A 24,946-nucleotide genomic window follows, 5' to 3' on the forward strand; every position below is an offset into this window, starting at 1 on the left:
CCAATCAGAGCGAAGGTTACTTCACACCCGTCGCTCATGGCAACCAGCGGGTCCCTCTCAAATCCTGTCCAGGGCTGAATGGACAGTGTGCGCTGTCCATTCTCTTATTGGCCAGTCACGTGTCGATCTCTGAGGCCATAGCCTATCCGGCGCCAGGGGAGGCAGAGGGCCGGCAGGATGAAGGACTTGGAGAGTGCGCAGGAGAGACCCCGGAAGTGGAGCGCCGCAGGTAATGTCGCGGAAGACCCAGAACTGGTTCCTGGCCGGCTCGGCCCCCGCCCTGGACTGGATGGAGGAGCCACGACGCGGGAGTATCAGGGGCCAGGCAGGTGACGTAAATGAGGGACGCGGCTTCTAGGACAGGAATCTCCTGGTTCTTAGACTTTGGCTAATAATCAAGCCTCTTAAAGAACACTCTGCAGACGGGCCCCTGCCAAAGAGGCCGGGGCTGGGAGTGGAATGCGGGGCCGTGTGCCGGAGAGCCTGCTCAAGTGCCGTCTTGTATTCCCCTCATTAGATCCAGGCCGCCGATGGAAGGGAACACCCCTGATGGCACAGGCCCCATGCACGTGCCGTTTGGGCACATTGTGGCCAATGAGAAATGGCGCGGGTCACAGCTGGCACAGGGAATGCAAGGTCGGTGGGCTCCCTCTACTAAAGCCCTCTCTCACCTCAGCCCACTTTTTAAAAACGTTACACCTATTGCCGTCTTTTCATCCAAAGCTCACGGAACTTATTTTCTTTTCTGTATTTTAAGGGAAAATTAAACTCGTTTTTGAGGATGGCCTGACACCGGTAGATTTTTACTTGTCTAGCAGATCCTGCATTCTTTATATCACCGAAGCTGATTTGGTGGCAGGAAATGGCTACAGAAGGAGGCTTGTTCGGGTTAGAAACGTAAGTACTGAATTAAAGAAACAATTGAAAATTGACTTCTATCCCCCCTGTCTATCCCTTGGAATAATTTATATAAAACCATTGGCCATTCCAAGCACCCTTGGATAGCTTCTTAATCTTGAATGGAATTTTGTTACAAAATAATTTCCTTTCTTTTTTCATTAAAGTCCAGTAAACTTCAAGGGATTGTAGTAGTTGAAAAAACGCAGATGAGTGAACAGTACTTTCCAGCCGTACAGAAATTTACTGTGCTGGATCTTGGGATGGTGTTGCTTCCAGTGGCCAGCCAGACGGAAGCGTCCTGTCTCATTATCCAGTTGGTAAGTACTGATTCCTACTCCTCCACAATAGCCCTGTGTTAGGACTCTTGACTGACCTTCCTGGACCTGTTACTCTGACAGCTGCCCTTATTATAGGTACAATCCATCAGGTCAATCTCTATCAGTGACTGGTTTGGTTTCTAAAACCTTTTTGAGGAATTTAAGTTCAGAAGCTGCCTCTGCAGCTAGCTGAGCTTGCCCCCCATTCTAGGCAAGCATGTAACAGAGCAAACAAGTTGGAGACCTGATTTTAGCCTCCCGCGCTGTGATGACTCCATCATGCACTATTCTGCACTTAGGCTGGTGACATTGTCAACAGCTTCTTCGCCTCATCCACATGTATCTTTTTCTTCTTTTTTTTTTCGGCCGGGCCACGCGGCATGTGGGATCTTTGTTCCCCGACCAGGGATCGAACCTGCACCCCCTACATTGGAAGGGCAGAGTCTTAACCACTGGACTGCCAGGGAAGTCCCGCCATGTATCTTTTGTTAAGCATCAGCACTTCTGTCTGCAAGTTCATGTGTTGTTTTTTTTTAACCTAGTGGTTTTCCATATAGTTCATCTTTTAATAATTTTACTGATGCCTGAAAAATTATATTCATGGTATATATGAGAATATTTGCAGTGGTGAATCAAGCTGAACCGAATGGAGAAACTATATTTCCACAAAACAAAATTTTAAGAAACCTCCAGTCTTCTAGAGGGCACTCATGTGCTTTTCCTTTCATCTCGGTTCAGGTTGAAGAGCAAACCAGAGAGCCCAGTAAGAACCCTTTTCTCAGGAAGAAACGGGCTCTGATCTCTGAGCCAGCCCTCCTTCGAACTGTGCAACAGATCCCAGGAGTCGGGAAAGTTAAAGCTCCTCTCCTGCTTCAGAGGTTTCCAAGTATCCAGCAACTAAGTAATGCTTCCATCCAAGAACTGGAGCCGGTGGTTGGACAATCAGTGGCCCAGCACATTCATGCGTTCTTCACCCGGTCCAGGTGATGGCTCTTCCCACGGCATCTCCTTTACACCACGAACCACAGGATCTTGTTTTCTTTCACATTAAGAAACAATATTTCCTCTCACAGAAACTAGGGAAGGATGAAGTGAGGCCTGAATGGCACCTGCCAGTTGTCCTGCCCTGCTTTCTGGGCTCAGGTATTTACTTCAGTTAGTGTGCCCCAGATGGCACTGCCCGCATCCTGCTAGCATGAAGAGGGCTGGTGGACACCTTCCTAAGGGAGTCGGTTTAAACAGGGACTCTCAAGATTCAGCAAAAAGCCAGCTTGGGCAGATTTTAATGTGCGACCTTGACCTGTATCTATCATGGAAGGTGGTGGATGTGACCGTCTAAAGGAAACAAACCTACAATGAATGAAGCACTTGTTCCTTCTGGCAGAGCCACTGTTCTTCAGGTCTGGTCTTAATACACCTGTGCTTTGAGGGTGGCTGCCAGTGTAAACAAACAATTGTACTGCCTTTTTTCTTCCTTCCTTCCTTTCTCCCTCCATCCCTCCCTTCCGGGTAGTGGCACAGTTTGTTTGTAATCACTGAGCATGACTTCTGAACACAGAAAGCCTGGAGTCCAGAGTTCCCATTTTAAAATAAAAAGCCAATGTGTGCGAGGGAGGGAAAGAATGTGTTTGTAAATGTATAGCCCAACAACGGGAAGAGACACGGGAAAATGGCAGGGGCAGCTGCATCCAGAGAGGAGAGCCTGGGGATCAAAATGTACAACTGCTCATTCAAAAAATAAATACAATTAAAGAGGCTATATGTTTTCAGGGATACTAAGATAACTTGAAAGCTAAGTCCTGTTTTGTGAAATGTTAGTTATTTTTAAAAATCAAATACAATAAAAACATTTTGTGCATTAGGGTAAAAATGATTTGAAAGAGGAGGGAATTAAAGTGAAATCAAAGTGGAAACCATTAACTCAGGCAAATGAATGCATTTATGTAAATATTTATACAAAAATAGCCCTAAGAGCAATGGATACACTTTCCCAAATATGGTTGCTTCCCTTTTGATATTACACACTAGAAAATATTTAAGTTTGTTAATTCTCAAAATTACATGTCAATGATTTATTTTTAAAAGCTATATAACTTGTACTATGCCAACAGTGAATCTTTAATTAGAGTCACAGTGTCATCCAACGTCTAGCAAGAGAAATCAGTTGGTAAGAATGTCATTTTAAAAAGTCAAATAGAGCTCTAAACTTGAATCATTTACATCCTGACCTTATACAATGTTTTTAACCCTTCTTAAAGACTCTTAAAATATACAACTATGTACTTTCTACTTTAAACAAAATGAAAAATGTTTTGAGTATCAAACAGTATATTATCTACCTTGTAGACAGCATCTTCATCTAACACTGCCACTGTGTTAGCGACTTTTAAATGACATAAAATAGAAGAAAAGTTGTTCCTAAATGGTTTTATATCTAATAAGTCATGACAAATTTGGCACTAGACTTTATCTGGAAACAGCATTCATATTATTTAGAAATAATAGTAAAATCTTGTTGTTTTAGGTTAATGAATTCCCCTTAGGAAGGAGCTCTTTGGGACAGTTTTTAGTAACACTAATTTAAGTCTATCATTATTGTCCCTTGCCCTGCCTTAATTTGGGGTCATCTGAATTCTGAGTTAAGGAATTATCTATCACCCAAGTCTGGAAACTTACAAATAGGACCAGTATAGGAAATCCTAATTTAACTCTGATAGTAAGTAACTAAGAGTCTTAATTATAGTCGTTAAAAACAGCCATATTTCCACATTATTCTATTTACAATACTTTATATAATAAATAACTTGCAGCAATATGGTGAGACTCCCCTAATAAGTTTGTTTTCCACAAATTTCTAGAGGCTTCTTGTTACTGTCATTATTAAAAACACATCATTGTAGATTTATGCTGTGAGAAAATGGGATTTGAGAATATTTAGAAATTTTCTGCTATGGCACAAATATGAAGGCCGAGTCAGCATGGGAAACGCTTTTGTTTCCTCACGTTAGTACAAAGAACTGTCGGAGGTGAGAAGGCTGAACGGAGAGGGGAGCTTCTTCTTGACCGGAGGCCCCGCAACCCTGACCCCAACCGATGGGAGGCACAAGGTGCTCGCCGACTTCTGTCTGTTCTTGTTGGTGCTCCAACTCAAAAAGGACAGCTTTTTCGAGATTTTCTTGGTTTTATCAGTTTTATCATCATCATCTATGGCTAAGCAGATCATGGAGTAAGTTTTCTGCATTCCCACAGAGTATGTGGCACATTTGCTATGCTGCACACAGAAAAGGAAAGAGAAAGGTGTTAGAAGTCAAGATGTCAGAGAAACGATTGCGAAGTCTGAGACTCCGATTCCGCACTCATAGCATCCTCTTTAAAATTACGTTGACATAATTCTGAAACTCAGTGACAAATGCTTATATAGAATTAGGTTCTTAACGACAAGGACAATTCTTAAGGAATATACTCAGTAGTAGTAATTCAGGCTAGAGACCACTACCTTTTAAGGTTATTACATTTGAAAAAGTAATACATACTCATGGTCAATGATATGAAAATGCATGAGGTGAACAGTAGGTGTCCCTCCTACCTGGGCTTTCAGGCTCTTCCCCTGAGGTAACCACTATCTGTTACACTTTTAGAGATAACGTTCATATACAGGTATTGATATGTGTGTAAGTATACATCACCATTTGTCTTTCCTTAAGAATACACTACACACACTTGTCCGCACCCTGCTTTCTTCACTTAATGTATCCTGGATTTCAGCGCACACCAACAGATAGAGATCAACTTCATTCTCTTTAATGACAGTACAGGGTCCATGGTGATGAGGATATTACATTTTTCCAATTTTTTAAACGTGAAATAAACATAACATCAAATTTACCATTTTAACCATTAAGTTCTGTTTATTTCACCAGTTTAAAGACATGCCCTCCCATGTGCCTGGACCCTCTCACCCCCTCTCTCCTCCAGGTATCCCCTCCTTTCTGCTCTCCTGTCTCCTAAACCTTTCCCATCTGCACACAAGCTAACTGTGCCATCAACACACACACCTTTGAAAAACTTTCCTTTACCCCTACGTCCCCCTCCCAGCTACCACCGCAATATCTCTGCTCCCTTTCACAAGTCTTCCCTTTCTCTCATTCACTTGTTTCCTGTCCTCATCCAGCATGCTCCCCACTACCCAGTCCCCAAATCTTCCTGGGGCACCTCTCTGACACACTCAGGGCCTTATGGAGCACAGCTGGAAACCACTGCACTCGTCTAAATCTTAGATTATACAGATGAGGACCATGAAGCCTGCTGAAGGTCAAACAGCTTATTAACAGCAGGCAGGGCCTGATTCCAGGTCTTTGATTCCAAGCCTAGGGTTCTTTCCACAACATCAGTGGTAGTCAGAATGTGCTCCATGGAGAGGTACTAGGGATCCCCACCGTAATCCAGAGAGAGTGGGGTAGCAGGCAACCAATTCAGCCAGAGCACTGGGCTTTACTGTTCCCATGATTTACTTTTGTTTGAAGAAGAGGCTCAGCAGTTAAAAACAGTGCTCACAGCAAAGGAAACCATAAACAAGATGAGAAAACAACCCTCAGAATGGGAGAAAATACTTGCCAACAAAGCAACTGACAAGGGATTAATCTCCAAAAAATAGCTCATGCATCTCAATATCAAAAAAACAACCCAGGGCTTCCCTGGTGGCGCAGTGGTTGAGAGTCCGCCGGCCGATGCAGGGGACACGGGTTTGTGCCCCGGTCCGGGAAGATCCCACATGCCGTGGAGCGGCTGGGCCCGTGAGCCATGGCCGCTGAGCCTGCACGTCCGGAGCCTGTGCTCCGCAACGGGAGAGGCCACAACAGTGTGAGGCCTGCGTACTGCAAAAAAAAAAAAAAAAAAAAAAAAAAATCAAAACAATGGGTGGAAGACCTAAATAGAAATTTCTCCAAAGAAGACATACAGCTGACCAACAAACACATGAAAAGATGCTCAACATCACTAATTATTAGAGAAATGCAAATCAAAACTACAATGAGGTTATCACCTCACACCGGTCAGAATGGCCATCATCAAAAAATCTACAAACAATAAATGCTGGAGAGGGTGTGGAGAAAAGGGAACCCTCTTGCACTGTTGGTGGGAATGTAAATTGATACAGCCACTGTGGAGAATAGTGTGGAGGTTCCTTAAAAAACTAAAAATAGAACTACCATATGACCCAGCAATCCCACTACTGGGCATATACCCTGAGAAAACCATAATTCAAAAAGAGTCATGTACCACAATGTTCACTGCAGCTCTATTTACAATAGCCAGGACATTGAAGCACCCTAAATGTCCATCAACAAAGGAATAGATAAAGCAGATGTGGTACATACATACAATGGAATATTACTCAGCTATAAAAAGGAACGAAATTGTGCCATTTGCAGAGACATGGATGGACCTAGAGACTGTCATACAAAGTGAAGTAAGTCAGAAAAACAAATACTGTATGACATCGCTTATATATGGAATCTAGAAAAAGGATACAGATGAACTTACCTGCAATGCAGAAATAGAGACACAGACGTAGAGAACAAACGTATGGACACCAAGGGGGGAAGAGGGGGGTGGGATGAATTGGAAGATTGGGATTGTATATACAATAGTATATACACTATTAGTATATACACTACTATATATACTACATAGTATATACACTACTATATATACTACATAGTATATACACTACTATGTATAAAATAGATAACTAATGAGAACCTACTGTACAGCACAAGGAACTCTACTCGATGCTTTGTGGGGATCAAAATGGAAAGGAAATCCCCAAAAGAGGTGATATATGTATACGTATAGCTGATTCACTTTTCTGTACAGCAGAAACTAACACAACATTGTAAAGCAACTATACTCCAATAAAAATAGAAAAAAAAAATTAACAAAAAAACCCAGTGCTCAATTATCTAAAGTCCATGCTGGGTGAAAAGAAAAGCCACGTCATGGTTATTACTCTCCTAACACCTATTATGAATTGAAATGTATCCCAGCTACGTATGGTTTTCTCCATTTTCCCGAGGCTCAGAGCAAGTCTCTGACGCCCAAGGTCATGGAACTGGTGAAAGCCAGGATTCAAATGCAGGCAGTCTGAATACAGAACCCTTGCTTTCACCCCTACATCAGATTCTTCATTGGCCTGGTTCAATCAGAAGTGTGACAGGAGGGCTTCCCTGGTGGCGCAGTGGTTGAGAGTCCGCCTGCCGATGCAGGGGACACGGGTTTGTGCCCCGGTCTGGGAAGATCCCACATGCCGCGGAGCAGCTAGGCCCGTGAGCCATGGCCGCTGAGCCTGCGCGTCCGGAGCCTGTGCTCCGCAACGGGAGAGGCCACAACAGTGAGAGGCCCGCATACCACACACACAAAAATAAATAAATAAAATAGAAGTGTGACAGGACTAACAGATAAGCCTTTCAGTCTCTTCAGGGGCAGGGCTGCGTTCTAAAGCTGCAGGTTCTCCGGCTGTGCCTAATAGACTCCAGCCCTCAGTCCAGAGCCCAGCACTTTTATTTATCCTCTTCTTGGACAAACTTCTTTTGTTTCTGGTTGAGACCTTGATCACTAGTGTAGCAATGCTATGGATTCCACCCCTAAAAGTGCCATTTTTCATGATCCCTTCTCCCAAGATGCTCTGAGTCCCTTGACTACTTTATCTTCTTCTTTTTTCTAACTGAGTTATAATTGACATACCATAAAATTCACCATTTTAATACAATCCAGTGGTTTTTAGTATAGTCACAGAGTTGTGCAACCACTAATATTAGTGAATTTCAGAACATTCCCACCCCCCTCCAAAAGAAACCCTGGGGAATTCCCTGGCGGTCTGGTGGTTAGAACTCCGTGCTTCCACTGCAGGGGGCGTGGGTTCAATACCTGGTCGGGGAACTAAGAGCCTGCAAGCTGTGCGGTGCAGCCAAAAAAGAAGAAGAAGAAAAAAAAGAAACCCTGTCCCATCAGCAGTTACACTCCCCATTCCCCGACGCCCCAGCCCCTGGCAACCAACCACTAACCTACATTCTCTTTCTATGGGTTTGCCTATTCTGGACATTCCTTACCAATGGAATCACACAATCATTCACTCTCCAACCCTCTCTAAGTCTGAGTTCTGTTGCCATTTCCCCATGAAAAGTGTCCTTTTGTCCTGCTGCCAAATATAACAGACATGGCTCTGCTTCCCTCATTCTCCACCTCTTAACTGTGCTCAACACAAACCACCACTCTTTCCGGGCAGGATTTTCTTCTCTTGGTTTCAGAAGCCCCGCTTTATCCCACCTGTCTGCGCTCCCCTTCGCACCTACTTCTAACTGACCTCCAGACGCTAGTGGTGTCTCTCAGGGTTGAGTCCTCCACCCTCAACCCCTCGAGGGTAATTTCGTTTAGCATCTTACAGCTTTAAATATCATCTCTGTGCTGATGATCCTCAAATATTTAGTTCTAGGCTGACATTTGCCTTGAACTGAGATCTGAACAGCCAGCTGCCTACTTTACCTTTACATCCGATGCCTAATGGCACGCGAACCACACACAACACTTGTTTTTCTCTCTCCTCGGCCTCCCTCACCCTTGCCCCGTCTCCCGTCATTAAGAAAAATGATGCAGTAGTTCAAGCCAAAACCTGTGCAGTCCTCTCTCTTTCCCGCATCTTTCTTATACAAGTCATCCACAAATGCATCAGCTCTATATCCAAATTACGTCTCAGGTGCACCCACCTCTCTCCACCTCCACTGTCACCCCCTAGTGGGACGGTGCTAACGTCATTGGCCTGGGTGACTGCCACAGCCAGCTTGCTCTGCGGCCACCTGGCTGGCCTCCAGACAGCAAGACGGCCTTCTAAAATAAACATCAGCCACGTCACTCCCCGTCTCAAAAGGTTTCAAACTCCGTCCACTGCCGATGAAGCCCTGCCTCCCTCCCACCGCATTTCCCGCCACTCTTGCCCTTGTCAAGACGCTCCGGCCGAAAGGCCTTCTTTTAGTTCCTCTAGCAGGTGAAGCTCATTCCTGCCACAGGGTCTGGTCTCTGCACCTGCTGGTGCCCCTGCCCACGTGCTCTTCTTGTACCTCTTCACATGGCTGGTTCCTCCTGTCACTCAAGCCTCAGGGCAAGCCCTGCTCAGGAGCCCCTCCCAGCTCCAGTCATTCTAGCACATTACACATTTTATTTCCTTTACAGCACTTACCCAAAATCACACCCACTTATTGCTTATTTAGTGCCAGCTTTGTGCGGGCAGGGACCTTATCTGTCTAATTCCAGCTGTAGCTCCAACACCTGAGAAGGGCCTGGCACACAGTTGATGCCCAATCAATATTTGTTGAATGAATAAACACATACTGTTCTAGAGGGAAGCGTCCAAGGTACATAATAGAATGCAGCAAGCACAGAAGAGTGCGTATGCCACAGTTCCTCCGACTTGGGGAAACAAAGGGATGTAACTGTGCACATGGACTTGCACAGGCTCAGACGCTTCCCAAGATCTCCCAGGAAACAGCTAACACTGTCCCGGACGACGTGCGGAGAGCATCTTCCACACATCATCTCAAGCCCTTCTGTATCGATTCAGTATTTTTTTAAATCATGAGTATGTACTACTTTTGCAATTGAAAAGAATTTAACCAGAAAAATAAATCAATTGGTTCTTTTATCTATAGCAGGGGTCCCAACCCCTGGGCCGTGGACCAGTACCAGTCCACAGCCTGTTAGAAACCCGGCTGCACAGCAGGAGGTGAGTGGCGGGAGAGCGAGCGAAGCTCCATCTGCCGCTCCGCATCTCTCCCCATCGCTCGCGTTACCGCCTGAGCAATCCCCCCGCCCCACCCCGAATCCGTGGAAAAAGTGTCTTCCGCAAAACCGGTCCCTGGTGCCAAAAAGGCTGGGGACCGCTGATCTGTAGGATTAAAAAAAAAAGCTTTCCAGTGATCTCTCTGACCCAAGTTGAGCACGTCCCAGTGATGACGGGCTTAGGAGTTCAGTCATTTGTGGCACGTTACAAATGCAGGCAGGAGGCAGGGGTCCGGATAAAGACCTCTGGGGCTGGACTCACACTGACTTCCCTCCACGTCGCTGTTTGCTGCCAGGGGGCATCAGCACTCACCATGGACGACGTGGCATCCAGGAGGCTCACGACCTTCATCTCAATGTCGTTCTGGCCAAAGCTCTTCAGCAGCTTCATAACCTCACTCACGGTCAGCCACTTACAATCCACATCTTGAATGGAAACAATATAATCCCCTTCCTTGGCTCCTGCCACCTATGAAAGTATGATTTAAATAAAGGTCAGGGCTTCCCTGGTGGCACAGTGGTTGAGAGTCCGCCTGCCGATGCAGGGGACGCGGGTTCGTGCCCCAGTCCGGAAGGACCCCACATGCCACGGAGCAACTAAGCCCGTGAGCCATGGCTGCTGAGCTTGTGCGTCCGGAGCCTGTGCTCCGCAACGAGAGAGGCCACAACAGTGAGAGGCCCGCGTACCGCAAAAAAAAAAAAAAAAAAAAAGTCAATGTTCTGTTCATTCAGATCCCTAAAGCAGTTCCCAAGTTCATTAATAAAATAGTTATCTGCACAAGTTTGCTTCAAGAAGGCAAAAATTAATCCTTTTCTCTTTGGGCAAGAAAGGTATGAGAGGCCTTCCCATAAAGCAAGGCCTTTTACATAGAGGAACCCTAAATTGAATCACCCACATACATTTGTTTGGGCAGCTCTCTTTATATTTTACCAGTTTCACTGTCTGCAAAGATGCCAGTGAGTTTTGCTCCCAACTTAGAAGGGTCCACACTTACCGTAGCAGAGCAGTATGGATCCAGGAAGTGGACTTGAACTGGGGAGTTTCCTCTCAGGGTGAACCCCAAGTCTCCTTCTTCTGCAGTGAAGTGAATGCTTCGAGGAGGCGTCCATCTCTTATTAGCCGAAAACACAGATAAAGGGCCCTTCGGAATAGAGCATCATTAGCTGTAGGAGCTGAAGGCTGAATCAGGAACTTTTGAAAACCAAAGGAAATGATGCCTTATTGTCCTTACAGATTTCATTCGGCCCTGCTCTGAGACTAATGATACCATCTGAGATAATACGTGCTACAAAGTCATACAAGAAGGTTAATTGCCATTTTCTCTAAAAGATCCAATATACTTAAGATAAAATTATCTTTTTAAAATTATCTTAATTTAAACAATCTTATATAACATCTCTAATTAAAAATCAAAAACATCTAAAAGTAGCCTTTTACATACTTGCAACTTATAAAAAAGCTTCACCCTCAAGTCATTATGAAATAAATGTTCAACATACCAGCTTCTGGAAGAAGTCCGTTACTGTCACCTTGGAGAACTGTGGCGGTATAATTTCAACCTCTCGCTCAGTTTTAGCTGGAAAAGAAGATTAAAAGTAAAAGCATAAATGTTACTGTAATGGAAAGTTATCCTTGAAAACTCAGGGCTAACTCCATTTGGGTATCTACTATGAGCTGTATCCCACTCTGGGGCTGGGATAGAGTAGTGACAATAAGACAAATCCCCTGCCTTCGAGGAGCTTATTTGTATTCTAGGGGACATCCTCTGGTATTCACAAAATCCTACTGAGAAGTAACCTACGTTTCAGGTGTGGCTGTTACGGAAATACCATGCTTTCAGCACAGTTTCGGGTGAGATGGGCTTCCTCTCTTCAGTATTAATGTGTGATGTGAGGATTTCAGAGTGAGAAGTGGGTTTGCCAAATCTCCACTATCATATTCATGGCAGGCTCAAGCCAACCCTTCCCATGAGGCTAGTCAGTGTCTAACAAAGAATCCCAGTGCAGGCTAAGTATACATGAATAACAGTATAAAAAGAAAATATGGGGAAGAAGACTGGCACTGCCAAGAAGACTGACACACCCCTGTATTCACGGGACGGCCCTGTGGTTTCTTACAAACAAACTGCTTCACACAGCACTGGGCTCAGACAGGCTACTCATCCACTACAAGAGTGGTGCCACCACCCCCAGACAGCCTCGCCAGGAGCTGTGCATCTCCCTCCCTCTGTGGACGTTGTCTCTACTGTGTGGACAAGGGGGCCAGGGAAGTGGCCTGTGTCCATGAAGGAGAATCCCAGAGCACCATTCCTGTTTCCACCAACCAGCTTGGTCACCTGGAACAAAGACTTTGATCTCTCTAAGCCTCCACTGCCTCATCTTTAAGATGCAGGTGATACTAGTATCACCCTCACAGTACTGGGGAGCGAGATCTCACTTATATGTGGAATCTGAAATGGCCAAACTCTTCAAATCTATTTATGATAAAAACCCTCAATGAAAGGGGTATAGAGGGAACAAATCTCAACATAATAAAGGCCATATATGACAAGTCTTGAAAACTTTTCCTCTAAGATCAGGAACAAGACAAGGATGCCCACTCTTACCATTTTTATTCATCATAGTATTGGAAGTCCTAGTCATAGCAATTAGTCAAGAAAAAGAAGTTAAGGCATCCAAATCAATAGTAAAACTGACACTATTTGCAGATGACATAATCCTACTTAAAGAGAACCCTACAGACTTCACCAAAAGACTGTTAGAACTAATCAATGAATTCAGTAAAGCTGCAGAATAAAAAATCAATATACAGAAATCCATGGCATTTCTATACACTAATAACAAACTATCAGAAAGAGAAATTAAGACAATCCAATTTACAATTGCATCAAAAATAATAAAACACCTAGGAATAAATTTACCCAAGGAAGTGAAAGATCTCTACACTGAAAACTATAGGACATTCATGAAGGAAATTGAAGAAGACACAAATAAATGGAAAGATAATTCCATGTTTGTGGATTGGAAAAATTAATATTGCTAAAATAGCCATAATACCCAAAGCAATCTACTGATTCAATGCAATCCCTATCAAAAATCCAATGGCATATTTCACAAAACTAGAACAAATAATTCTAAAATTTGTATGGAACCACAAAAGATCCCGAATAGCCAAAACAATCTTGAGAAAGAAGAACAAAGCTGGAGGTATCATGCTCCCTGATTTCAACTATACTATGAAGCTACAGTAATCAAAACAGTATGGCATGGGGCTTCCCTGGTGGTGCAGTGGTTGAGAGTCCACCTGCCGATGCAGGGGACACGGGTTCGTGCCCCGGTCCGCAAAGATCCCACATGCCGCGGAGCAGCTGGGTCCGTGAGCCATGGCCGCTGAGCCTGCGCGTCCGGAGCCTGTGCTCCACAATGGGAGAGGCTACAACAGTGAGAGGCCCGCGTACCTCAAAAAAAAAAAACCCAAAAAACCAGTATGGTATGGGCACAAAAACAGACACACAGATCAATGGAATAGATCTGAGAACCCAGAAATAGACCCACACATAGATGAACGATTAATTTATGACCAAGAAGCAAAGAACAGACAATGGAAAAAGGATGGTCTCTTCAATAAATGGTGCTGAGAAAACTAAACAGCCACATGCAAAACAATGAAACTAGATCACTATCTTACACCATACACAAAAATTAACTCAACATGGAGTAAAGACTTGAATGTAAGACCTAAAACCATATAATTCCTAGAAGAAAACATAGGTGGAAACCTCAGTGACATTGTTCTCAGTGATATTTTTGTGGATCTGACTCCAAAGGCAAGGGAAACAAAAGCAAAAACAAACAAATGGGACTACGTCAAACTAAAAAGCTTCTGCACAGTGATGGGAACTACCATCAAAATGAAAAGGCAATTTACTGAATGGGAGAAGACAGTTGCAAATTATATATGTGATAAGGAGTTACTATCCAAAGTATATAAAGAACACATACAACTCAACAACAAAAAACCAAACAACTCAATTAAAAAATGGGCAGAGGGTCTGAATAGGCATTTTTCCAAGAAAGACATACAGATAGCCAACAGGCACATAAAACACCACTAATTATTAGGAAAATGTAAATCAAAACCACAGTGAGATATCACCTCACACGTGTTATAATTGGCTATTATCAAAAAGACAAGAAATAACAAATGTTGGAGAGGATGTGGAAAAAAGGGAACCCTTATACACTGTGGGTGGGACTGTAAATTAGTGCAGCCACTATGGAAAAACAGTATGGAGATTCCTCAAAAAGGTAAGCATAGTTCATATGACCCAGCTATTCCAATTCTGGGTATTTATCTGAAGAACATGAAACACTAATTCTAAAAGGTATATGCACCCTATGTTCATTGAAGCATTGTTTGCAATAGCCAAGATATGGAAACAACCTAAGTGTCCATAGACGAATGAACAGGTAAAGAAGATGTGGTATATATATACAATGGAATACTACTCAGACAAAAAAGAAAAAAAAAAGAATGAAATCCTGTGACTTGCAACTAAATGGATGGACCTTGAGGATATCATGTTAAGTGAAATAAGTCAGATAGAGGAAAAAAAAAACACCATACGATTGGAATCTAAAAACATCCCCCCAAACAAATGAACAAACAAAACAAAAACAAACTCATAGATACAGAGAACAGATTTGTGGTTACCAGAGGGGTTTGTCGGGGAGGGATGGGCAAAATGGGTGAAGAGGGTCAACTCTTTGGTGATGGACGGTAACTAGACTTGTGGTGGTGATCACTCTAGTGTATACAGATGTTGAATTATAATGCTGTACACCTGAAACTCATACAAGAAAAAATAATAAATAAAGTCAAACTCCTAGAAGCAGAGAGCAGAATGCTGGATGCCGGGGGCAGTGGTGGGTGGGTGCTGTGAGGAAATGTTGGTGAAAGGGTACAGAGTTTCAGTTATGCAGGATGAGTAAGTTCTAGAGGTCTAACACAGTACGGTGACTATAACAACACTATATTGTATACTTGAGGGTAGATCTTAAGTGTTCTCACCACACACACACTCACACACAGACACGATGAACTAGATTTTGAAGAAATTTTCACTGCCAAAGTAAAAACTTTTCCCTGCACCCACTGGATTCACGGTATCAGTGAAAATTTTACTTCTTGTTTCATAATAAAAATAATTTTTGTCTGGGGAAAGAAAAAAAAGAAAGCAAATGGAGAAAACAGGGTAAAGATCAAGCCTTGAGGCAGGAATAAGGATGCAGGTGGCTTTCAAACTATGGAGCCGGAGGTAAAAGACAGATAGCAAAGTGCAGTTTTCCAGAAGGCAGTTGGCATGTGGGTGGGTATGGAGCATAGGGAAAACGTCGAGGCAAAAGGCAGTTCCTGGGGTCTCCTAACTAGTGGTGGCTGGAACCCCAGGGGGAGGTCGTGAGACTTTAAGGAAAGGAATCTAGAGGAAGCAAACCAGGGAGAGGAGACCCGCAAGAACGCCAGGAGGGGAGGTGGATTTGGGCATGACCGTCAGCAAATAGGGTGGAGAGGAAAGTGAGGGCAAAAAGAACCAAGGTGGCAGGGCCCTGACGCCACAGGTGGTGTGTTGAGGGGCAGGAGGGGGTCAGCTGCCACCAAGGGGTCAACAAGGACGAAGACCGTAAAGAAGGCCCTGGATCTGGGAATGAGGAGGTGAGGACTCCAGGGCAAGAGCAGCATGCGGCCCTGTCCCAGTGCCCGGCACACAGCGAGGGTCTGCCCGGCCCCTGCAGGATGAGCGCCCGAGCGCCCCTGCCTCTCACATGGCACACTCTGCGCCTGGCACCAGCACCCAGGCCACTCACAGATGATGTCGGGAACCTCGGTCAAGCTCAGCAGGTCATAGTCCTCACGGAGCTGGGTGTACTTGAGCCGGGATCGCTGGTGTGCCGCAGACAGCACCTCCTGCAGCACCTCGATGTTCCGGAGTTTCTTGCACAGGCTGGCCTCCCTCACGGACTCCTCGTGATGGGTGACAGCTCGGCACAGATGGGACTTGCCTGCCCACAGAAAATGAAGACCACAGACACATGTCGTAAACTGCAATGTGAGGGCCTCAAGGAGAGCCCAAGTGCCCAAGGATTTGCCCAGAAAGGTGGATGTTCTCTTTTCTGAAGGATCTGCCTGGATGGCTTCAGTCCCTCTTAAATGTGTGTACAATATGCTCACTTGTGTCTATAAAACTTTCATTCAGCAAACATTTACCGAACATTCTAGGCATTAGAGGTAAAGCAATGAACAAAAACTCGCCTCTGCATTCATGGAGTTTACATGCTAGTGGTTGAAGACAGATAATTAACAAGCAAAGAAATATGTAATGGTTCATGTGGCTATAAGGTTCTGGAGAAAAATAAAGCAGAAGTAAAAATAGGCAGATGTGACACGAGAAGATGGGGAATGGGGAGTCGCCCTTCTATTATGGGTGATCAGAAAAGGCCTTTTAGAAGGTAACTTAAGCGGAGCCCTGAAGGAAGTGAGGGAGCAGTCAAGAGGATATCTGACAGACCAGCGCTCCTAGAAGAACAGCAGCAAGTGCAAAGGCCCTGGGGCAGGAGCATGCCTGCATGTTTAAGGACAACAAGGAACTTGGGAGTTTGGTTGGAGGGAGTGAGGGCTGGAGAGAAGGGTAGGGAATGAGGCCAGAGAGGAACAGGGGCCTGACCATGTCCAGCCTCACAAGTGCAGGTGAGGAATTCTGCTCCACCTCTGGGTGAGATGGGACCACGAGGGTTCCCTGGTCAAAAGCTGGGCAAGCTGTGTGACCTCTCTGGGCCTCTGTTTCCTCAGATGAAAAGTGGGGAATCATGCCATATGTATCTCATAGGGTTCTGTGAGGTTTAAGCGAGTCAATGTCTGTTAAGTAAGCACTATGTAAGCTTGGACCAGGGTGGTAGGTAAAAAGTGGTCAGATTTGGGATATTTTTCTAGGTAGAGCCAACGGGATTCGCTAATCAAATGCGGGGATGAGAAAGAAAGATGAGGGCGGAGAATGCGTCCAAGGTTTCTGGCCTGCACACCTAGAAGGATGGAGCTGCCATCCCTGAGATGGGGAAAGTGCATGTGTGGGGTGGGGGGACAAGATTGGGTGGAGGAAGAATTCAGGTTTGGACATGGAAAGCATACTCACTCTGAGACCTGTTAGAGACCAAACTAGGACAATTCATTCCCAGTTCTTAGGTGTGGCCTAAGAAATGCGTCCTTCCAGATTAGCATGACCAAGGGCCATCCCCTGGACCGCTAGGGTGTTGGAAGATTGCCAAAGCTCTGGCTCCATTGTGGGAGCCCTGATCCCTTGCAGAACCTGTGAGAACACAGCTCTGGAAGCCCGTTGGGGCCAGAGGACTATGCCTCCCGGTTTCTGAATCCAGAGTGGCCACGATGACTCTGGAAGCCCTACTCTCCGGGCCCTGCCCTGGGGACCTGTCTGGAGCTGCTTGTGAGTGGGAGTATCAGATGGGGCACAGGGAGGGAGGGGGCAGGAGAGGCGACACACACCCAGCTGCCGGCGCTGGTGAACGTTTCTCAGCGTGGCCAAGGGCGTCATCCCCTCTGGCATGTGGTCGTAGAGCTGGGACAGGCACTTCTCCTGGTGGTCCTCATCTGTGCCAGGCTTCACTGCAACAAAAACCACAGGATCAATCCCTTCTTGTGGCTGTGGTGCAGGCTCTATAGATGGCACCGCAGACCCACTGAGAGATCCCTCTTTCAACCACATCCCCAGGTTCCCTTCTCCAGCTTTACAAGGCACTTGGGATAATAGGTCTCCTTTCCACCCCTTGGCATACCCAGGCAATCAAGCCCAAGGTCTCTGTGCAGGGGGCACGGCACACTCTAGCGGCTCATGATTTGAACCTCCAAGCACAGCCCCACCTCAAACCTCTGGGGGCCTCCATGCCTGCACCCTCCCTGGCATGTGTCCCCTCCTGACCTCACCAAACCACCCACTGCTACCTCAACACTTCCGGCCTCTGTTCCAGGGCTCACTCAGATCCTGTTCTCACTCTAGCTGTCCTTTCCCTCCTCGTTCAGCTGGAAAAGTCCTCCTCAGAGTCCCCAGTCTAACTCGAATGGCACCGCCTCTGAGGAACCATCCATGACTACACCAAGGACTCCAACTGCTGCCTCATTTGTGTTCCTACCACAGTGACTGAAGCACTGTATTTCGGCTGGTTTACATGACTTGTCCTGCCTAATAGACCATAAAATAATACTAGCAGGAGCAGCTGACACGTCCAGAGAGCCCACCATATACAAGGCACTATTTAGCTTTGCATAGAGGCATTTAGTTTTCACAACAGCCTGTGAGGTAGGTTCTCTTCATGTCCCCATTTTACAGATGAGAAAACTGAGGCACAGAGCAGGTAAGTAACTTGCCCAAGATCACCCAGCTAGTAAATGACAGAGCTGAGATATGAACCCAGGCAGTCTTGGTCCCAGAGGTTATCCTTTTCGTTACTCAGAGGGCTGCCCTGATTAGCACCAATTGCAACAAAAGTCCCACCCAACCTCAGATCAGAGCCAAGACTACAGGGAGAAGGGTGAGGCACTCACTGCAGGCTGAACATTTAAGGGGGTGCCCCAAACTCAGCCATCAAGATATATATGATATTTTAATATAATTTTCTAAATATCAAAATTAATACAAAAATATTCATGATAAACAACCGACCAAAAATTTTTTTAATTTCAGGTTCCCATGTGGCTCAGTACGGCACCATTATTGCTCTGTGTCCTTATTTAAAATTTTAATCACCAAGGATTTTTTTGCCTTAGTTTTGATTCATTTACAATTATAATGTTAAAATATTATCTCAATTACTGAGTTTATCCCCTTAGATTCTGTGCCTGAGGCGAGTGCCTCCCTGGTCTAGTCCTGGCCCTAGATTCCAGGTGAAACATCATCTCCATGAAGCTGTCTGTTCCATCCCAGGCAGAAGGAACGCTACCCCTCTTCCTCCCACAGGAAGGAACCACCTAATCCCACCCTGTTGCCTGGGCCAACAAGTAATCCCCACCCTCTGCCCCCAGGCTGTGAGCATCTCCCAGGCAGGTAGACAGCTCTCACTCAGCTCAGAATCACCCAGAGGCAGCAAAACCATAACCCTGACCAAAGCCCAGAGCCCCGAGATGCCAAGCCTTACACTGGTGGTCGATGAGGAGGGTGGCTGTGAAGTAGTGGGCCAGGGCTTCATAGTGGTGCGCCTTCACGCAGGCCAAGCTGGCCCAGGAGTATGGGATGTTCTCCTTCACTGGTTCCTGGTTCATGGCCGTGTGCAGCTGCCGATAGACCTCTCCCACCTAAAACGGAAAAAATGTTGGGAACGAGGAGGGTGGCACAGGGGCCCTCACGTATCTGGGCTGCAGAAAAAGAGCCCTTTCTTCTAGGCAGCGGCCCCTGCCAGAGGTCGCTCCAGAATCTGGGAGCAACTCCAAGGTCTCCTAGCGCTGTCAGTGTCAGAGTTAACAGGGAGATCAGGCCACTGTCATTATGCTGGTTTTTAGGCTAAGCTGCAGATGGAATCAGTGATCCGTATCTGAAACACCATTACTTGCCAAGAAAATGCAAGCCAGCACTCTGGCCAGCCTGGGCAGGCATGCTGCCCAGGTCACGGGCAAGCTGCCGCGGGAAGCCCCCGGTGCGTCCAGTGGGCCCACACCAACGAATCCCACTCACTCCGAAAGTCACGGGAAACAGCAAGGCTTACCTTGGCAGCCTCCTGAGCCACCTTCACCAGCATGAAGAACTCGTTCTGGATCCCAGAAAGGCAGATTTTCTCAAACATGCTTTCTTGGGCTTGCGCGAGCATCATTTTGACCAGCACACTGAGCATAGCGGGACTCATGTCGTAACTTGGAGTGTGAGTAAACGTCTCTTTCAGGTAGTTTAAAACCCCTATGATTGGAATTGTTTTGCACATTAGTTGGGGATCATATTTATCTCACCATGCTGCTCAGGAGTATGGAAGATGACAGAAGCAAAAATATAAAACTGGTGTCCTGAAGCATCTTTAGAAAAATCTGATTCTCAATTACCATAAGATCCAGCAATTCTACTCCTAGGTATAACCCCACAGAATTGAAAGCAGAGACTTAACTTGATATTTATACATGAATGCACATGACAGCATTATTCCCAATAACCAAAAGGCAGAAACAACTCAAATGTCCATCCACAGACATGGGGATACACAAAATGTGGTATATACCTACAACGGAATATTTCAGCCTTAAAAAGGAAGGCAATTCTGACACACACGCTACAACATGGATGAAGACATTACACTAAGTGAAATAGGTCCATCTCAAGCACCAATGTCGTATGATTCCACTGGGTGAGATGAGGTATCTGGAATAGTCAAATTCACAGAGACAAAAAGTAGAATGTTTCCCAGGGGCTGAGGGGAGGAAGGAATGGAGATTTCGTGTCTAATGGGACAGAGTTTCTGTTTGGGGTGATAAAAAAGTTCTGGAGATGGATAGTTGCACAACCGTGTGACTGTACTTAATGCCAACGAACAGTAATCCTAAAAATGGTTAAAATGGTAGTTTTGTTGTGTATGTTTTACCTAGCTAGAGAACTTTTGTTTTCCAACTCTCTTCCAAAACATTTACGTCTGTATCAAGCAAGGAAACCAGCCTGCTCCCTGTCCATTCCTGTCTCACCTGGGACACTTGTGAGAAATTCCATACGTGACTAGACATTTGATGGAGGTGAAGGCAGAAGGCAGACAGAATGACGGAAGGGCTCTCAGGCGGACAAGCTCACACTTAACCCCTGGGTCATTCAGAAATTCCGGGCTTTCCCCCAGGACCTCAAGAAAGATCAACTCAACCACTCCAGTGGAAATTTTCATGCCGTAGCCCTCAGGTGACTTTTTTATGTGTTAGAAAAGTGTCACAGCATTAAATGACAATCAACCTGGAGCTGAAATAAAATCTCCGGCACAAATCCCATCTGACTGGTTCTTCTGGTGTTGCTGCAAAGCATAAACTGCCCTGCAGAAGGAAGGCGACGGCTGCAGGCTGTCTGCTCCTTTCTGGGGTTCGCTCCTACTCTGTTCTCAAGCTTTGTTTTGTCCATATCTCTGGAATCTCAGAGACAGGTCACCAAGCATACCTGCTTCAGAGTCCTCAGAAGGAAAGATGAGCCCAGAAAAGGATTTACAGTGAAAGAAATCAACTCCCACATGGAATTTCACAGTGTCGTTTCCTCCCAAGGGATCAATCATTTTAACCAAGCAATTCCATGATCAGCCAAAATGGCAAAGCCACAGTTCTTCACGGCCTTGCAGAGCAAACTCAGATACCCCAAAAGGTTTTCTGCCAGGGGTAACACCCCGAAACAGAGTGACAAGGACCAGCACAGAAGGAAACTCGCTGTGGAGCCAGCTCAGTGCATCACACGTTGGTCTGTGCTTGTCACTGCTTTTGCCCACTATTCCCTGTGCCGAGACTGCTGGTCACAGGCCCTGCTAGAGGGGAGCAATGCAGGACCCTCGGACACCCATGAGGCAGGCCTGCCCATTGCACCTCGCCTGGCAGCCCCCAGTCCTCTACAGGCTGGCACTAAGTGTCACTTGGTAGGGGGCCAAGAAGAGCAACCTTGGGTGAGCCAGCTTCTCAGAATGAGCATAACAGAAAGGCAAGGGTAGTAATATGCACCAAACAGGCAAGTCTGATGAAAGAAAAAAGAAAAAGCTTACATTCCCACCATTTGAGAAAACTTATTCTCTTCTTCGAAACTGTGTTCAAAGAAACAGTCTATTCACCGCCATCTCTGGGGCCACTCGTTTGGAAAAGATTAATCGTTAACTACTGTGTACACGAGCCATATTCAGACAGAGACAGGGTTTGAGCCAATAAGTGATTTTCTTGGTGGGAAGATACACCGGCTCTGGAAACTGGCCTGGCCCTTTCAGGCCTGTGAGGCCAAGCGTGGGCCTGGGGAGGACCCACGAACCCCCTTCAGCTGGGGTACCAGGGCCACCTGGCAGGGCCAGGGTTCTATCCCGGCAGCCCTCGCAGAGACACACCTGCGGCTCTCTGAAAGGCATCCACTGCGCTCTGCAGCCCAGCTTCTGTCTGTCGATTGCACCGGGTCCCGATCTGTGTGTAGAGGGCTCCAATGTTAAACAGAATGCTGGCCTTCTCCAGCAGCAAGTTCTGTTGGCTAACCGGAACCCCCGTGAGGGAGTCATACCTATTTAAAAGAAATGTCTTTTCAGAATATGAATTCCTTGGCTAGTGAGTGCCACCTTTGGGTAAAAATGGACAGAACTTATTTCTTGAATAAAACTCAAAGATGCACATGCAATGAGGTTTTATTTCCAAGCAAGACGATGGGCCTGATCATACTGAATAAAGACACCTGCAAGCGCAAACTGAAATAGGGATTCTCAACCGGGGCATCCTTCCATAGGTGAATGGATATACAGACTGTGGTACAGCTACACAGTGGAAAATTATGCAGCACTAAAAAGAAATGAGCTATCAAGCCATGAAAAGACATGGAGAAACCTTAAATGCATGTGACTACGTGAAAGAAGCCAATCTGGAAAGGCTACATACTGTATGATTCCAACTATATGACATTCTGGAAAAGACAAAAAGAATCAGTGGTTGTCAGGATTGGGGGTGGGGAAGGGTGAGGATGCCTAGGTGGAAGGCAGAGGATTGTAGGGTAGTGAATCTGTTCTGTGTGATACTAGGATACATGTCATTATTACACTTGTCCAAACCCATGGAAGGTAGCCCACCAAGAGTGAACCCTACTGTAAACAACGGACGTTGGGTGACAGTGAGCCAATGTAGGTTCATCAACTGTAACAAATGGAACATTCTGGTGGGGGGATGTTGACAGTGGCGGAGGTCGCGGGTGTGCAGGGGCAGGGGCTACACGGGGACTCTCTATACCTCCCCGTCAATTTTACTATGAACCTGAAACTGCTCTAAAAAATACAATGTATTAAAAAAAAAAAAAGGAAGGCTTCTCCTAAATGAAATATAGCAAATCCTAACCCTTCATAATTCTTCCTGAAGTCTAAAAGACTCAGGATATGTTTTAAAGTTCACATATCAACCAGGGGATAGATATGGAGCTTCTTCCTAATTCAACACTAAGGAGAAGTCACATTTGGCCCTTTAACCCACGTGCCGGCAGCTAACCCATCTTTAGGAAAAGTCATCTGCCTTTCCTTCCAAAAGGAAGCATCAATAGCCATCTGCTGTGGTGAAATTAAACTCTGAATATGCCCCTTAGCTACTGGGATTTACTTTCATTTCACACAGCCCTAAGCAACTCAGAGAAGAGGTATAGCATCTCCAAAATATTTAGACAACACTAATCATGCTAAGTACCAACTCTGGGGAAGAATCCAAGGTGCTGCTTCAGTTTTTAAAATCTGATCTATTTCTGTTTGCTGCCCTTGTCACTGGGACAAAACCTGATTCCCATTCCCATGCCATCTGGGACAAGAATCTTGTTTCTTGTTAGTTCCACCTCAGAGCCCCAGTGTTTCCCCCGCGATAAAATGAGCATGAAAAAAATGCCTCTTCTCCTCGGCTCACTTGCTCTGAGAAGCAAGAAGCCACGGTCCGTTGGAGCCTTCTCCCCCTGGATCCCCTTCATAAATAAACACTGGTTTATCTACATGTCTCCTGTATTAACGGGACAGTTAGAAAGAGGAGGCCACAGTGCAGAGGAGCCTCCGTGGGACAGAGGCTGCCAGCTGTGGCCAGAGTGGGAAAGCCCCAGCCCAGGCACCTACCAGGTAAACAGGATCCCCATCTGTCGGGTGGGTGGGAAGAATCGGCTCTCCACAAACCCCAGCTGGATGAAGTAACTCATCAGCAGCTCGACCCCAGCCTCATCTCGGCTGGGCGTGCGACAGGCCTGAAAGGAAAGGAACCACTGAGGGGGTGAAGGGGTGACCGGGTGAGCACAGAGCAGACAGCCAGGCAGGGAAGATGCTCACACACGCTATTTCTCTGGAGCCTAGGCCCCAGTGCTGGTATCATGAACTCTAGGAGAGATGGGCAAGGCTGGAGTGAACTCATGAGACCTGGAACCCAGCCCCAGACAGGTATGTCTGTCCCCTCTGTGGTCTTCTTATGTGGCAAGTTGAATGGACGATTCTGACAGTTCCTCCCTACCACCTCCGACCACCAGCGATTCTACAAGACTTCAAGTGAAATAATGGGATCATCTGAAGACTCATCAAGCTCTGGTAGCCACCCTCCTCACCCTGCCGCACACAGAAACATACTTGTCTCAGATCCATAAGATCTGCTATTTCATCTTCATAGAGGTAGCTATCTTCACTGTAATGTTCCAGAATAAAATCCTGTAAGAAAAATGAGATGCTGTAAGGTGTGACTCAAAACCGTAAACAGGTAAAATAGTAATGTCTAAGGTGCCCCCCCCCTTTTAAAAATACATGTAGAGGGACTTCCCTGGTGGCGCAGTGGTTAAGAATCTGCCTGACAACTCAGGGGACATGGGTTCGAGCCCTGGTCCGGGAAGATCCCACATGCCGCAGAGCAACTAAGCCCGTGAGCCACAACTACTGAGCCTGTGCTCTAGAGCCCGCAAGCCACAAATACTGAAGCCCGCGTGTCTAGAGCCCATGCTCCGCAACAAGAAGCCACTGCAATGAGAAGCCCGCGCACCGCAACGAAGAGTAGCCCCTGCTCACCACAACTAGAAAGCCTGCGCGCAGCAACGAAGACCCAACGCAGCCAATAAATAAATAAATAAATGTTTCTTAAAAAAAAAAAATACATGTAGAATTCATAAAAACTTATGGGAGAGTGTACACTGCAGTGATTTTCTAAGTGGTGG

General features: G+C 45.9%; 2 protein-coding genes across 2 annotated transcripts in view; one reads left to right on the plus strand and one right to left on the minus strand.

Moving 5' to 3' along the window:
• Positions 1-521: 521 nt before the first annotated feature.
• FAAP24 (FA core complex associated protein 24) lies at positions 522-3,117 on the plus strand. Its single transcript, XM_079723904.1, has 4 exons — positions 522-636; positions 758-897; positions 1,065-1,217; positions 1,956-3,117. The coding sequence occupies exons 1-4, from the start codon at positions 531-533 to the stop codon at positions 2,202-2,204; spliced, it is 648 nt and encodes a 215-aa protein (XP_079580030.1). The 5' UTR covers positions 522-530; the 3' UTR covers positions 2,205-3,117.
• A 1,104-nt stretch (positions 3,118-4,221) lies between these two features.
• RHPN2 (rhophilin Rho GTPase binding protein 2) overlaps positions 4,222-24,946 on the minus strand; it is a gene marked incomplete at both ends in the record, with an annotated part of 57,607 nt that continues 36,882 nt past the window's right edge. The window contains 11 exons of the mRNA XM_079723903.1: positions 4,222-4,488; positions 10,360-10,515; positions 11,042-11,188; positions 11,547-11,623; positions 15,912-16,106; positions 17,602-17,721; positions 19,248-19,404; positions 19,812-19,999; positions 22,140-22,306; positions 23,874-23,998; positions 24,372-24,449. Of these exons, the coding sequence (XP_079580029.1) occupies positions 4,222-4,488; positions 10,360-10,515; positions 11,042-11,188; positions 11,547-11,623; positions 15,912-16,106; positions 17,602-17,721; positions 19,248-19,404; positions 19,812-19,999; positions 22,140-22,306; positions 23,874-23,998; positions 24,372-24,449 (1,677 nt within the window). The remainder of the gene's footprint in view (positions 4,489-10,359; positions 10,516-11,041; positions 11,189-11,546; positions 11,624-15,911; positions 16,107-17,601; positions 17,722-19,247; positions 19,405-19,811; positions 20,000-22,139; positions 22,307-23,873; positions 23,999-24,371; positions 24,450-24,946) is intronic.

The sequence above is a fragment of the Hyperoodon ampullatus genome, assembly GCF_949752795.1.
Source record: "Hyperoodon ampullatus genome assembly, chromosome: 18".
Lineage (NCBI taxonomy): Eukaryota > Metazoa > Chordata > Mammalia > Artiodactyla > Ziphiidae > Hyperoodon > Hyperoodon ampullatus.